The following is a 15,283-nucleotide window of genomic DNA, read 5'->3' as shown; positions in this document are numbered from 1 at the left end:
AGTAGCTTCATCAAGTATTGAGGAAATCTACAGGATGCAGAGTTTCCAATATTACCTTCTTTATCTTATAGTGAATTTTCTGACTATATAATTGGAATCTGTCTTTTTAATACAAAAAACCCTTTATAAAGTAGAATGGTTTTATCAGTTAAGCTGAAAAGGTATCTTAATTTTCATACAGCCAAAAATCAAGGATTGATATTTATTAATTTATGAAAGTGGTGCTGTGTGTCAGTACTTGGGGAGAAGGTTAAAAAATAAACTGCCTCCCCCCTTCAAAACTTGTAATGAGGGAAGAACAGGTTAAGGTAAGGGTTATCATTGACCAGAAATAAATGGAAGAAAAGAAAGCCCAAACTTTGAAACCTTTGTGACTACTTTTATTTGTCTCTGCTCTGATTTCCTATATCTTTACCTCAAAATTTTCCCTTTCCTTGTTACTTTTATGTTCTTACTATTTTAATTTTGTTGTTTGTGTTTATTGCCTGTATTTATCTTTGCTGTCCTCATATGCCAAAGTAGTTAGCTTCTACAGGAGTTTATTTCAGTGTATCTTTAAATTATCTTGAGAGACATCTCAAAAGAAACAAATTTTAACTTACTTTAATGTTTAAAATACATGCCACAAAGTATTTTGAAGAAAAGTTGGATTAGAGAACATGTAACTAAATTTACCACAGCAGAGTTAGAATTCAGAGGCTGTGAATCATCTCTGACCTACAGGGGAGGACCTATCTTATTATTGGGTAATGAATATTTAGACAATTAATAAAGTGACCAACATAGTGGAAAAAGAAAGTAGATTGGGTAAGCCTTGGGATATTTATTCTGATGCAGAAGTCAAATTATAAATCAATTACAAAGTCAAATTATAAATCAGTTTCTGTTTAAAAAAAAAAAACTCGGGTAAGAAGTATTCATTCTTACAATCCGTTACTGTGCTTTTTGGTGGGTGGAGGTACTTCCTACTTTTCTGCCCTTCCTTCTTTATATTTTAGAGGTAGTATTCAAGGAACAGAGGATAACAAGAAGTTCAGCATTTGTCCTTTTACAACTTTGTCTCTTTTTCCTTAGGTGACAGTTGACAAATGCATTCTTTAAAAGCTACTGTTTTTTTTTTTTTTTTAATTACTGTTACATTAAAATTGTATCTTTTGTCAGGTAGTTATGGTTCATATTTTTCTTTTTTGCATGTTGTGTGATTTAATTGTGGGAATCTTAGATAAGTGTTCAGTGTTGTCAATGATAGTTTAAGTTCTTTTAAGGTTTACACTTAGTTTAAAAAATTTATGCTTTTTATTTTTTTTATTAGTGCAAAGCAGCTGGTCCGAGGAGAACCCAATGTTTCGTATATCTGTTCTCGGTACTATAGGGCACCAGAGTTGATCTTTGGAGCCACTGATTATACCTCTAGTATAGGTAAGTACCGAATATGAATATAATGGCTTGTAATTATTTATTACGTCTTATTTTTAGTAATTTGGTATTACTAATCTCTACTTTCACTTAACTATAAAAATAGGAATGACCTAAAGTCTGTTTCTCCTTAAAGACTCATGTGCAAAAATGTGTAGAGTATTTTAAATGTCAACTCTCAGAATTCAAGGTATATTTACTATTTTATATTAAGGTTTCTGGGATTTTTTGAGAGAATAATAAAGCTATTCCTTTATAATTGCATGGTTCCACTATGATTACGTTTGTTTTTAACTTAAAATTTCAAATAAATCCTAAGTGTATCTTTTCTTTTTTAAAATTTTAATTCTCCTGAAATACTTCTGAGCTTAATCACTAGTTGGAGAATTTGCATCCATAACATTGATGATGAAAATGATAGGATGGCCATGTTGTTGACATTTCTACTATGCTGTCCCAGTTGGTTATTTACTTTTAAGTCAGGTCACAAAAAACAACAAAAATCAGTGGCTAAACCCACTGATTCTGTAGAAGTCTTCATGAAAGATCTTAGTGATAGCAACAAATTGAATAGGGATGATTTGCTTCAGTCTTCAATGACCTCGTCTTTTACCCCATTTTAGCCTACTAACAGAAGTGAGCATAGTACTATCACCTGCGCATGAATAGTAAAGCTAAGAAAGGAGGAGCCACCTTAGGCTAGGTGTACAGGTGGAGGTCAGAATTATTTTATTGTTATTTACTGTTTCTGAAGAGAATCCCTTAGTCCAAAAACAGGAACAAGAGCATGCAAACACCAAACCAACCAACCAGAAAGAACAACCATGGTTACAGAACACTAAGAAAAACCAGAATGTGGACAGTTTTTGTCTTTTAATACAAGTGGAAATTATCTGATATGAACACAGGCCTCTAAACAGAAATGCATTACCATTTTTATTTTGCCTAAAGGACAAAATGCCAAAGAGCAATTTGATTTGTGCCAAGGGACCCACAGTTTTACCCATCATTTCTTTTGCACCAGTAGTGCAAATGTCAACACAATGAAAAAGGTGGATAATATCTTAGTATTCTTATGAGAATAGTTTTACCCATTAGGACCTCTAAAAAGGTGCAGGAGGCCCAGGGCTCTGCAGACCATGCTTTGAGACCTGCTACACTGGAGGATAGAGGGTATAATCTCGTGTGTGTGTGTGTGTGTGTGTAATGCTGAAAGTTTCATGATGGCTATTATGTGGCCTGTGTTAAGGGACAAATGAGAAATAGCAAAAAGGGTATTTTGGTTGGAGTAGAACTAGATTTGAGTTCTAGGTTTGTTACTACTTACCTAAGCTGTGAAGTGGAGATTGCTAATAGTTCTACCTACCTTTCTGAGTGGCTGTGAAGATTAAATAAAATATTAGTGAAAGTACTATAGAAATGGAAGATGGTATTCATTTCATGGTATTTGTTAACTTGACTCTCCGCAAGAGCAAATTTCAGCCCTTTATCTTTGGAAATGTTGGATTTTTCAGCTGCTTTATATTTTATTCAAGTATATGATACTGATCATCTGCATACCCGATATTGGGATGAGTTGTGCCAGGGTTGCCTAAAATAACTGCAGTTTGCTTCTTTTAAAAAAGTCATGACCATATCATCTGACACATTAATAAGGCATGTATAAAAAAACTCGTGACCTGCTTAAGAGTGCATTACTTCTATAAATGTCCATGTGCCTTAGCAGTTCTTTGGAATCATCTAGCAAAAGATGGGCATTTTAGTCCATTTTCTCTATTAGCAATCACTTCTCTGGATATTATGAGTGTCTGATTTCCAGTAACCTCCTTTGTATGGCTAATGCCAGATTCTGACTTTCTAGGCTTAGGACTCACCATATGCCACTGATTCAACGTTGATCTTTTGAACCCTAATAAGCCTGGATTTGACCTCCCTTTTTAGACCTGGATATTTCCTCTCATGACTCTGGATGATTTGTAGACAGACAGAAACAAAAGTATTTAGAAGTGTACTAATGCAGATACATTTTAGAAATATTTTTAACAGTGATGTTTGAAATGAAAGAATAGCTGGTTCTGAGTAGATTATTGTCCTATTTGGATATAACCAGAGCTCAGGCTCATGGCTCTGATTATATTGTCTTACTGAGAAATGGCAGAGAACAAATGGCTTCTTCAGGACAAAGAATTGAGTTTATAGACCCTTGAAGAAGCAGTTAGTTATTCTCTGACAATGAGGCATTTATTCAAGATAGTGGTGTCTTGATTGGGTATTGAAATTGGGTTCCAGGCCTAGCTCTGCTATTGAGTAGCTTTACTTTGGGCAAGTCCCTGATCTTTATTGTGCCTTAATTTGCTTATCTGTGAATTAAATATGTTAAACTAAATGGTCTTGAAAGATCACTTTTACCAGGAATTAGAGTTAAGTATGAAGCGGAACACTATTTTGTTTGAAATCCCCAGATAACCAGATAAGTCAGTGGACCAAAGTGCTTATTTTATTATACCCTGTTTTATTCTATTTGGAGAATATCATTCATTTGTCCCATTTAGTATGAACAGAAGAGATTTTTGGTATCTCCCAGAAAGTGAATGATAAATACCTTGATTTTGGTAGTTTGCCTGCGTTAACATTGAGGACCACTGGTATAGTTGCCACCTGAATTTTAGGATTATTAGTCTGTGGCAACCACTAAACAATAGTGTTCCTTCATGGTTTACTCTTTGTCTCCCATATTTGTACCTAAATCCAGTCTAAGAAAGTATTTCCCATGGTTTTTTAATGAAAATTTAATTATTTCCCTGTAGTTTTTCCAGTCTTGTATTCTGAGATGAATTATTCTCTATTACAAAGAAATGAGTACATATTACCTTCCTTCTAATTGGGTAGGTAAAGGCATATTTTTAAACTTAGATCAAAATAAAGCCTTTATGTTAATGAATATATATATCTTTTCCACTTCCATCTTAAGAGTTAGTGTTACTTGGCTTTGAGAGAAGTAAAGTTTTCTTAGCAGGTTTTGATATTTGCTTCATTTAGCAATTACCTAGTATATCAAGGAGGGCTCTTTTTGGTCAGTGTTTGCAAAATAGGTGTCTTGGTTATCATTGCTTGGAACTGGACAAAATCAACTTGAATTTCTTAAATAAATTTTTTGTCATTATTTTCTTATGTCAGTAAAAAGTCACTGGAGCAGGGATTTCTAATCCCTCTTGATAGTGCATCTCACCATATCAGACCTCTTAAGTTATTTGTTGACCCCATGCCATTCACCATTATCCTCCTTTCTTACTGGTAGATGAGAAAGCCCAGCAAAGATTTATGCTCAAATTCTAAAGCTCTTGATTGTTGGTTCATACAAAACCCAGGAATCTCAGGCATCCAGAAACTGCAAATTAGCTTTTCCTTGCAGAAAGTCTTAATGGTGGGCTATAAATAGATTGGCCATATAATTTAACTTATTTGGTAATACTTTTAAAAGAGAAAGAGGATGCTATTAGTAATTATCCCAGGACAATAAATCTAAACCAGGACTATCTTGGGTAAGCCAGGATTGTATACTTTAGATTATTTTTTAATTAAATTTATTTATAAATTATTAAAACTTACTAATTAAATTATTTTAAAAGTTTACTCTCAGGATTGAGGTTTCCACTTTGACTTAAAAGTGAGTTATTTTGTTTTGTTTTGTTTTCCTTAAAATGTTTTAATTTTACAACAAAATAAGACACTGGCAGGCTCATATCTCACATTCCCATCCAAATTTGGATTTATTATCCCTCCTTAACTTCATTTTTTTTCTTTCCTCATTTGTATTTCCACATTTTTTTCTCTCCTTACTCTTTCTGCTTGGTTTCTGACTCTGCTTGCTTTCATGTACCTTGATACTTGTTCTCACATCTCTTATTTTCCTTTGTGCTTTTCCTTTGCTATCATGCAGCTCTTCTTTTCCCTAACCTCCTGTCACCTTGTACTTTTTTTTTAACATGAAAAATTCATTTATTGAAAAACTAAGTACAGAAAACTTCTAGTTGGCTAAAATAAGCAATTCACACTTACATAAATTTTATTTTTTATAGATACTATATATAGTCAGCTTCTTATCCACATTACCACCTGAATATGCCACAACAACATCAAAATTTACATATTGAAAATTAATGATTATCTCTATAATCTTAACCTTGACCTCTTCGAGTATTTTCCCCCTTTTTGTCTTTTTTTGAAGTTTTTATTTAAATTCCAGTTATTTAACATACAGTGTAATATTAGTTTCAGGTGTGCAATACCATGATTCAGCACTTCCATACAAAACCCAATGCTCATCACAAGTATACTCCTTAAACCCCATCACCTATTTGACCCATCCCCCCACCCACCTCACCTCTGATAACTATCAGTTTGTTCTCTGTAGTTGAGAGTCTGTTTCTTTGTTTGCCTCTCTTTCTCCCCCCCCCTTTATTTTGTTTCTTAAATTCCATATATGAGTGAAATCATAGGGTATTTTCCTTTCTCTGACTTACTTTGCTTAGCATGATACTCTCTTGCTCCATCCATGTCTTTGCAAATGGCAAGATTTTCATTCCTTTTTTATGGTTGAGTAATATTCCATCGTGTGTGTGTGTGTGTGTGTGTGTGTGTGTGTGTGTGACTATTATCAGTCAGTGGTTCCATAATTTGGCTGTTGTAGATAATGCTGCTATAAACATTGGGGTGTGTGTATCCTTTTGAATTAGTATTTTTGTATTCTTTAGGTAAATACCTAGAGTGCAATTGCTGGATCTTGGGGTAGTTCTTTCTATTTTTAACTTTTTGAGGAAACTCCATACTATTTTCCAGAGTGACTGTACCCGTTTGCATTGCTGCCAACAGTGCAAGAGGGTTCCCCTTTCCCCACATCCTCGCCATCACCTGTTTCCTGTGTTGTTGACTTTAGTCATTCTGACAGATGTGAGGTGATACCTCGTTGTAGTTTTGATTTGTATTTCTCTGATGAGCAGTGATGTTTAGCATCTTTTCGTGTGTCTTTTGGCTATCTGTATATCTTTGGGAAAATGTCTGTTCATGTCTTCTGCTCATTTTTTAATTGGAGTATTTATTTTTTCTGTGTTGAGTTTTATAAGTTCTTCATATATTTTGGACACTAACTTTTATCAGATCTGCCATTTGCAAATACCTTCTCCCACTTAGTAGGCTGCCTTTTAATTTGGCTGATTGTTTCCTTCACTGTGCAGAAGCATTTTATTTCGATGAAGTCCCAATAGTTTATTTTTGCTTTTGTTTCCCTTGCTTCAGGAGACATATCTAGAAAGAAGTTGCTATGGCTGATGTCAAAGAGATTACTGCCTATGTTCTTCTCTAGGATTTTTATGGTTTCAGGTCTCACATTTGGATCTTTAATCCATTTTGAATTTATTTTTGTGTTTGATGTAAGAAAGTCCAGTTTCACACTTATACATGTTGCTCTCCAATTTTCCCAACAGCATTTGTTGAAGAGACCATTTTTTCCCCATTGGATATTCTTTCCTGCTTTGTCGAGGAGTAATTAACCATATACTTGTGGGTTCATTTCTGGGTTTTCTGTTCTGTTGATTTATGTGTCTATTTTTGTGGCAGTACCATACTGTTTTGATCACTACAGCTTTGTAATATAACTTAAAGTCAGAATTGTGATGTCTTCAGCTTTGCTTTTCTTTTTCAAGTTTGCTTTGGCTATTTAGGGTCTTTTGTGGTCCCTACAAGTTTTAGGATTGTTTGTTCTGGCTCTGTGAAAAATGCTGGTGGTATTTTGATAGGGATTGCATTAAATGTTGATTTGGGTAGTATAGACATTTCAACAATGTTTGTTCTTCTGATGCATGAGCGTGGGATGTTTTTCCTTTTCTTTGTGTCATCTTCAGTTTCTTTCCCCAGTCTTTTATAGTTTTCGGAGTACAGATCTTTTACATCTTTAGTTAGTTTTATTCTTCTGGTTTTTAGAGCAATTGCAAATGGGACCGATTCCTTAATTTCTCTTTCTGCTCCTTCATTATTGGTGCATAAAAATGCAACAGATTGTGGTACATTGATTTTTTTATCCTGTGAGTTTACTGAATTTCTTCATCAGTTCTAACACTTTTTGGTGGAATCTTTCAGGTTTTCTATATAGAGTATCATGTCATCTGCAAATAATGAAAGTTTTAGTTCTTCCTTGCCAATGTGGATGCCTTTTATTTCTTTTTGTTGTCTGATTGCTGTGGCTAGGACTTCCAGCGCTATGTTAAATACCAGTGGTGAGAGTGGATATCCCTGTCTTGTTCTTCACCATAGGGAAAAAGCTGTGGGTTTTTCATATAGGGCCTATATTGTGTGAGGTATGATCCCTCTAAACCTACTTTATGGAGAGTTTTTATCATGAATGGATGTTCTACATTGTCACATACTTTTGCTGCATCTATTGAAATGATCATATGGTTCTTATCCTTTCTTTTACTAATGTAGTGTATCAAGTTGATTGATTTGTGAATATTAAACCATACTTGCAACCCAGGAATAAATCTCACTCGAATGTGGTGAATTATTTTTTTAATGTATTGTTGGATTCAGTTTGCTAGTATTTCATTGAGAATTTTTATATCCATGTTCATCAGGGATCTTGTCCTGTAGTTCTCTTTTTTATGGGAGTCTTTATGTGGTTTTGGTATCAGGATAATGCTGGCCTCATAGAATGAATTTCTAAGTTTTCCTTCCTTTTCTATTCTTTTGGATTTGTGAAATAAAATTTATTCCTCTGTCTTTGCATTTAAAAATGATAATATATTTATATAATGCATTTCTCCATCAATCATATAACAACACAAAAGCCAACCATTTAAGGCTTAAAATTTTTTATCAGAATTTGCATTGCAGAAAAAGCATTTGACAGTACAGCATCCTTTCTTGATTAAAACTCTTCACAGTATAGGGTTAGAGGGTACATACCTCAATATCATAAAAGCCATCTATGAAAAACCCACAGCGAATATCATTCTCAATGGGGAAAAACTGAGAGCTTTTCCCCTACGGTCAGGAACACGACAGGGATGTCCACTATCACCACTGCTATTCAACATAGTATTAGAAGTCCTAGCCACAGCAATCAGACAACAAAAAGAAATAAAAGGCATCCGAATCGGCAAACAAGTCAAACTCTCACTCTTTGCAGATGATATGATATTTTATGTAGAAAACCCAAAAGACTCCAGCCCAAAACTGCTAGAACTCATACAGGAATTCAGTAAAGTGGCAGGATATAAAATCAATGCACAGAAATCAGTGTGCACACCAACAACAAGACAGAAGAAAGAGAAATTAAGGAGTCGATCCCATTTACAATTGCACCCAAAAACATAAGATACCTAGGAGTAAATCTAACCAACGAGGCAAAGTATCTGTACTCAGAAAACTATAGAATACTCATGAAAGAAATTGAGGAAGACACAAAGAAATGGAAAAACGTTCCATGCTCATGGATTGGAAAATCAAATATTGTGAAGATGTCAATGCTACCTAGAGCAATGTACACATTTAATGCAATCCCTATCAAAGTACCATCCACTTTTTTCAAAGAAATGGAACAAATAATCCTAAAATTTGTATGGAATCAGAAAAGACCCCCGAATAGCCAGAGGAATTTTGAAAAAAGAAGGGCAAAGCTGGTGGCATCACAATTCCGGACTTCAAGCTCTATTACAAAGCTGTCATCATCAAGACAGTATGGTACTGGCACAAAAACAGACGCATAGATCAACGGAACAGAATAGAGAGCCCAGAAATGGACCCTCAACTCTATGGTCAACTGGTCTTCGACAAAGCAGGAAAGAATGTCCAATGGAAAAAAAGACAGTTTCTTCAACAAATGGTGTTGGGAAAATTGGATAGCCACATGCAGAAGAATGAAACTGGACCATTTCCATACACCACAGAGAAAAATAGACTCAAAATGGATGAAAGACCTAAATGTGAGACAGGAATCCATCAAAATCCTAGAGGAGAACACAGGCAGCAACCTCTTTGACCTCAGCCTCAGCAACTTCGTCCTAGAAACATCGCCAAAGGCAAGGGAAGCAAGGGCAAAAATGAACTATAGGGACTTCATCAAGATAAAAAGCTTTTGCACAGCAAAAAAAACAGTCAACAAAACCAAAAGACAACCGACAGAATGGGAGAAGATATTTGCAAGTGACATATCAGATAAAGGGCTAGTATCCAAAATCTATAAAGAACTTATCAGACTCAACACCCAAAGAGCAACTAATCCAATCAAGAAATGGGCAGAAGACATGAACAAACATTTCTGCAAAGAAGACGTCCAAATGGCCAACAGACACATGAAAAAGTGCTCAACATCACTCAGCATCAGGGAAATCCGAATCACAACCTCCATGAGATACCCCCTCACACCAGTCAGAATGGCTAAAATTAACAAGTCAGGAAACGACAGATGTTGGTGAGGATGCAGAGAAAGGGGAACCCTCCTACACTGTTGGTGGGAATGCAAGCTGGTGCAACCGCTCTGGAAAACAGTATGGAGGTTCCTCAAAAAGTTGAAAATAAAGCTACCCTAAACCCAGCAATTGCACTACGGGGTATTTACCCCAAAGATACAAATGTAGTGATCCAAAGGGGTACGTGCACCCCAATGCTTATAGAAGCAATGTCCACAATAGCCAAAGTATGGAAAGAGTCTAGATGTCCATCAACAGATGAATGGATAAAGATGTGGTGTGTATATATATATATATATATATATATATATATATATATATATATATTGAGTGTGTGTATATATATATGTACACACACACACACACACACACACACACACACATATACACTGGAATATTATGCAGCCATCAAAAAGAAGAAAGAAATCTTGCCATTTGCAACGACGTGGATGGAGCTAGAGAGTATTATGCTAAGCGAAATAAGTCAGTCAGAGAAAGACAAGTATCATATGATCTCACTGATATGAGGAATTCTTAATCTCAGGAAACAACCTGAGGGTTGCTGGAGTGGTGGGGGGTGGGAGGGATGGGGTGGCTGGGTGATAGACATTGGGGAGGGTATGTGCCATGGTGAGCGCTGTGAATTGTGTAAGACTGATAAATCACAGATCTGTACCTCTGAAACAAATAATACATTATATGTTAAAAAAAGATAGTAGGAAGGGAAAAATGAAGGGGGGGAACCAGATGGGGAGATGAACCATGAGAGACTATGGACTCTGAGAAACAAACTGAGGGTTTTAGAGGGGAGGGGGGTGGGGGGATGGGTTAGCCCTGTGATGGGTATTAAGGAGGGCACGTATTAAATGGAGCACTGGGTGTTATATGCGAACAATGAATCATGGACCACTACATCAAAAACTAATGATGTAATGAATGGTGACTAACATAATAAAATTAAATTAAAAAAAAGAATTTGCATTGGCTTAAAACTCTATGTATAGAGATTGAACCTTTGTGCCTATTTTGTAAGCACTGCCAATGTACACAGGTTGTATCACTTTGACTTATTTTAAGGTATGATTAGATAATCATGCCCTATGTTTTGGTGCTATAATCCCCTGTCTTGGTTGTTGAAGATTTGAACACCTGATACTTGATAATTAAATGGACTTTAACCCTTTGTTGGAATTTTCTTATTGGCCTTGTTTCCTCTTTGGTAAGTTTAACACTTTAGGGATAATTTGATGACTTTCTTCCCTCAGTTTTGGGTTGTACAGTTTTTTGCCTGTGATATTTACTCTGTGATCAAAGTAAAATTAGGAAATGTATACAGATAGTTTTCAATGCAACTTAAGCTACAAGCATTAGTAACTCTTGTTTTCTTTTCTTTACAGACGTATGGTCTGCAGGCTGTGTGTTGGCTGAGCTGTTGCTAGGACAACCAATATTTCCAGGGGACAGTGGTGTGGATCAATTGGTGGAAATAATCAAGGTGAGAAGTTTGAATCAATTTTTGAACTGCAGTGAATTTATTGTTATTCTAAGAATCCGTATCACTCACACCCATGAAAAACTTAAAAAATGGAGAAAGTTATCCAAGATCACATAAAAAGGTCAGCTATAGAGGAGGTATAAGAACACAGCCTTTTGGTTTCTAATTGAGTTAACTCTTCTGTTATATGATCCTATAAAAGGTGTTTTAGATATCTGATGCAAAAAAATGGATATATTTGTTATTTAAAGTACTTAAAAGCCATAAGATCACTAAAATGTATATAAACCAAATAAAAGCACAAACTATGTGTATTTTTGCTCACTATGTCCTCTGCTCCTAATATTCTGCTGAGCACATGATGCTTATATTTTTCAATATATAAATATTTGTAAAATGAAAGAATGAGTATCTACTTGTATAAGCACACCACTAACAGAAGCAGAATATTGACTTATGAGTTTAATATAATTTTATTTATTAGATCTTATCAGCACTTTTATTAACAACACCAGATTTAAAATATTATTACCTTGGAATTAATATTGTCTCTTAAGAACACTAAGGCTGAGATTTTAATTGATTTTTTAAATGTAATTTTTAAAAGTTTTTAATATTTGAGACCTTAAAGTTCCCACCCCCTTAAAAAAAAATCTAGTGTCTGTATATTATGATCAGTAGATTGCTTCATTCTAAGGTTACAGTTTGTCCAGAGCAACAACACCTACTGTCTTTTGGGTTTTAGTCTTGATTTTCTAAATATTTCTTAGAAATGTTAAATTGAAAATCTTCTTAGAGGTCATGTAGTCCAATTCTCCAAACAATGAAAGAACCATCTTAGTTATAGTCCTGACAGATGGATTTCCAGTGTTTTCCTTAAATACTTCCAACATCAAAACGCTACTGTGGGATTCATTCTGCTCTGTATCTAGACACCTTGAATTTAATTTTTCTTTGCTGAGCCATAACTCCTCAGTAGCTTTTATCAGTTGTACACAGGACTATGATTATGTTACTTAAAACTGCTTATACTTCATTCTATAAAAATATGTTACATTTGGTAAGGCGATTTTGCTAAATATTAATGTGTGCAAGTATGGTTGAAAAGACCAGCGTGTGATCAAAAATCTTCCTCACTATCCATATGATTTTTTTATGATTTGCACCTGAGACCTCTGTGGTATTTGCAGTCTTTTTGGGGTAACCGTCTTTTAGTTTCAAATTTAACTTTAACCTTTGTCCATCAGATCTACTTTCTGATTCCCACACTACACTCAGATCTAAGTTCAAATGGTTTGGTCATTTGGTTTCCTAAAAGCCCATTCCCCATTATTCAAATTAATATTCTAATACAAGGGTTGGCAGACTTTTTCTTCAGAGGGCTAGATAAAATATTTTAGGCTTTGTGGGCTAAAACACAAATCAAGGATATCATAGAGATGTGCAACAAGAGAAAACAAATTTCTGCAAATTTTTCATTGAGGAAATTAAAAATACAATAATAATTGAGTACAAATTTTTTTTAATACAGATCTACTAATTAGAAGACTGGAATTCCTTGGAGGGGGGCTGTAACATTTCTTTTAATTGGGATTCAAAGTTAGTATTCTCTATCATCAAATTGATTGCAAATTATTATCTGTAAAATCAATTCTTAGTTCATAGGCCCAACAAAAACAGGAGATTGGGCCATAGTTTGAAATTCAGAATTTCTTTAATCCGCAGGCTTTCACCTGATGTACTTGAGCTCACCAAGCTATAATTCTCTGGGCATATTGCTATTCTATTTGTCATTTATGTTTAGCTTATTAGAATTATGTTGCTTTTCTGTGGATTATAGTTTAGAACTTTGTGATGATTTATTGTTTGTCATTAATTTCAGTTCATACATGATACAAATGAAATTACTCATGAAGCTAAGTAGCCATCTGTGAGAAGTCTCTATCTCATACTTGCCATCATATCTTACATACCTTTATATCTAGAGCTTTTTGCACCACCATTACAGTCCTTTTAATTCAGTTTCCTCCTTGGTTTGTACTTATTTAATAGTAGAAACTGTCAGTTTGTTATTGATGGTTTAAGACTTCATTTTCATTTAGGGCTTATTTGTTGTAAGTTGTCCGTGATCAATTTGTAGTAGTAGGTCAACTCTAAAACAAAACATTCTTTTCATTTATGTGTTATCTTGTCATCTTGCATTTATATGTAAGAAACATAGTCACAACCCTGCTGTAGTTCCAGGATCACTGTCTATACGTTTTGAAGGTGATATGAAATAAGAGAATTAGGATCCCAGGGCACTTTGGAATATCCAGCTTCTTGATCTGTTTTACAGTTTTAAGTGTAACTGCCCAGAATAAATGAAATTCCAGTATTAGTTTGCCACCTGTTTGGTGACCTGAAATTTATACATTACATTGAGATTAATAGACATTGTGTTGTGGTGTGTGAGTAGCATGACTCTAAATCCTGTCGCATGGAGGTTAATAAACTTTGTACAGATTTTGTGTATGTGTTTAATATAGTTCTAATATCTTGTTGATCCTGTATTTCTGTTCCCTAAGTATTTGATATCTGTGATGTTTCATTGAAATAAAAATTCATAACTAATTCTGATGTAACTATTCTAGTTTTCCTCATCTAAGTTGTAAATTAGAAAAGAAGTTGTGTAAGTTAGCTTTCAAAGTTAAGGGTTACTAAACACATTTTTCATTTTAAACAAATATTGTCATTATTGCTAATCAGGAGTTCAAGAATAGATTTGAATTTTACATGAAATGTGGTCTTGTAGGTGCCCAATTCAATTCTCAGTTTTTTTGAGGTAATAGTAATTAGGGAATCCATGAAAATCTGTTATTTTCTGCTACTTTCTCCCTTTAAAATTTCATGGGGATTCCTTTGGAGTATCTGGAGGTAGCTGAACCCCCCAGTAAATTCTTCTCTCTGAATCTGAGTTTATGCAAAAAATGAACAATCACCCAGCAGACTTCAAGTATTTTATATGTGGTAGACTTGCCTCATTACTTTATAAATTTTCTGAGCAGGGACTTTCTTTATTATTGTGTTTCATTATCCAAGGGCACCAGAATAGTTTCCAATAAAGATTTAAATTGAATTAAGCTGCAAGACAGGCATTGTTCATTCATGAATTTGGAATTACCTAGGAATTAATAAGGAAAGTTGTGATTGTTGTATATGTTGTTCATTAAATTTTATTGACTCAGATGTCCATGCCAATAATTTTTAGCATGAGTAACACAGTTTTATAAACTGAGCTAACTTCATCTCATTCTAACCAACCTTTTTAACTCCTCTCTCCCTACCCTCTAGTAAGAAGACTTTTGCAAAATATTTAGGATAAATCCAATTATGTTATCGTCGAATAAGTTAAAAGTATAAAGCAGAATGGAACTGAAAGTCTTGAAAAATCATTTGTAAGCATGAAATGTACACTAAACTTTCTGAGGTTGATTTCATACATAGGATTGCTAGAACAGGATTTCATTATGCCAGGGACTTCTCAAATAAAATTTTTTTTTCTTAAATTCTTCCTTAAAATACTAGTCAAAATAACCTCAAGAAATATCTGATGTGGTTTCAGATATCTGATGAAAAATATAGTATTTTGGGAGACCCTGTACCAGGAGTTTCGCAAACATAGGTTTGGTGACATAGCATTGTCCCATGGCACCTCTGCTATCAGTCATAGCAATATAGTTATTTAGAAAAGAGTATTCTGAAAACTTGAAGGGGAGGTAGTTTTTTTTAATGACAATAACTTTTTTTTTTTTTAATAATTATGCTGTATTTTCTATGCTTGGTTCAGAAGACTGAGAAAACACAGGCATACAAATATAAAGAAAAGAACAAAAACAGTCACTGTTCTGGCACATCATGAAAAATA

At 34.5% G+C, this 15,283-nt stretch overlaps 1 protein-coding gene across 3 annotated transcripts in view; it reads left to right on the top strand.

The window, feature by feature from the left end:
• The window catches only part of GSK3B (glycogen synthase kinase 3 beta), a 208,073-nt gene that overhangs the window by 130,384 nt on the left and 62,406 nt on the right, over positions 1–15,283 (top strand). For all 3 annotated transcript variants that reach the window (XM_036111758.2, XM_036111756.2, XM_036111759.2), the window contains exons 6-7: positions 1,313–1,419; positions 11,279–11,376. In XM_036111758.2, coding sequence (XP_035967651.1) covers positions 1,313–1,419; positions 11,279–11,376 — 205 coding nt within the window. The remainder of the gene's footprint in view (positions 1–1,312; positions 1,420–11,278; positions 11,377–15,283) is intronic.

The sequence above is a fragment of the Halichoerus grypus genome, chromosome 1, assembly GCF_964656455.1.
Source record: "Halichoerus grypus chromosome 1, mHalGry1.hap1.1, whole genome shotgun sequence".
Taxonomy (NCBI): domain Eukaryota; kingdom Metazoa; phylum Chordata; class Mammalia; order Carnivora; family Phocidae; genus Halichoerus; species Halichoerus grypus.
This window is presented reverse-complemented; position numbering and strand designations above follow the sequence as displayed.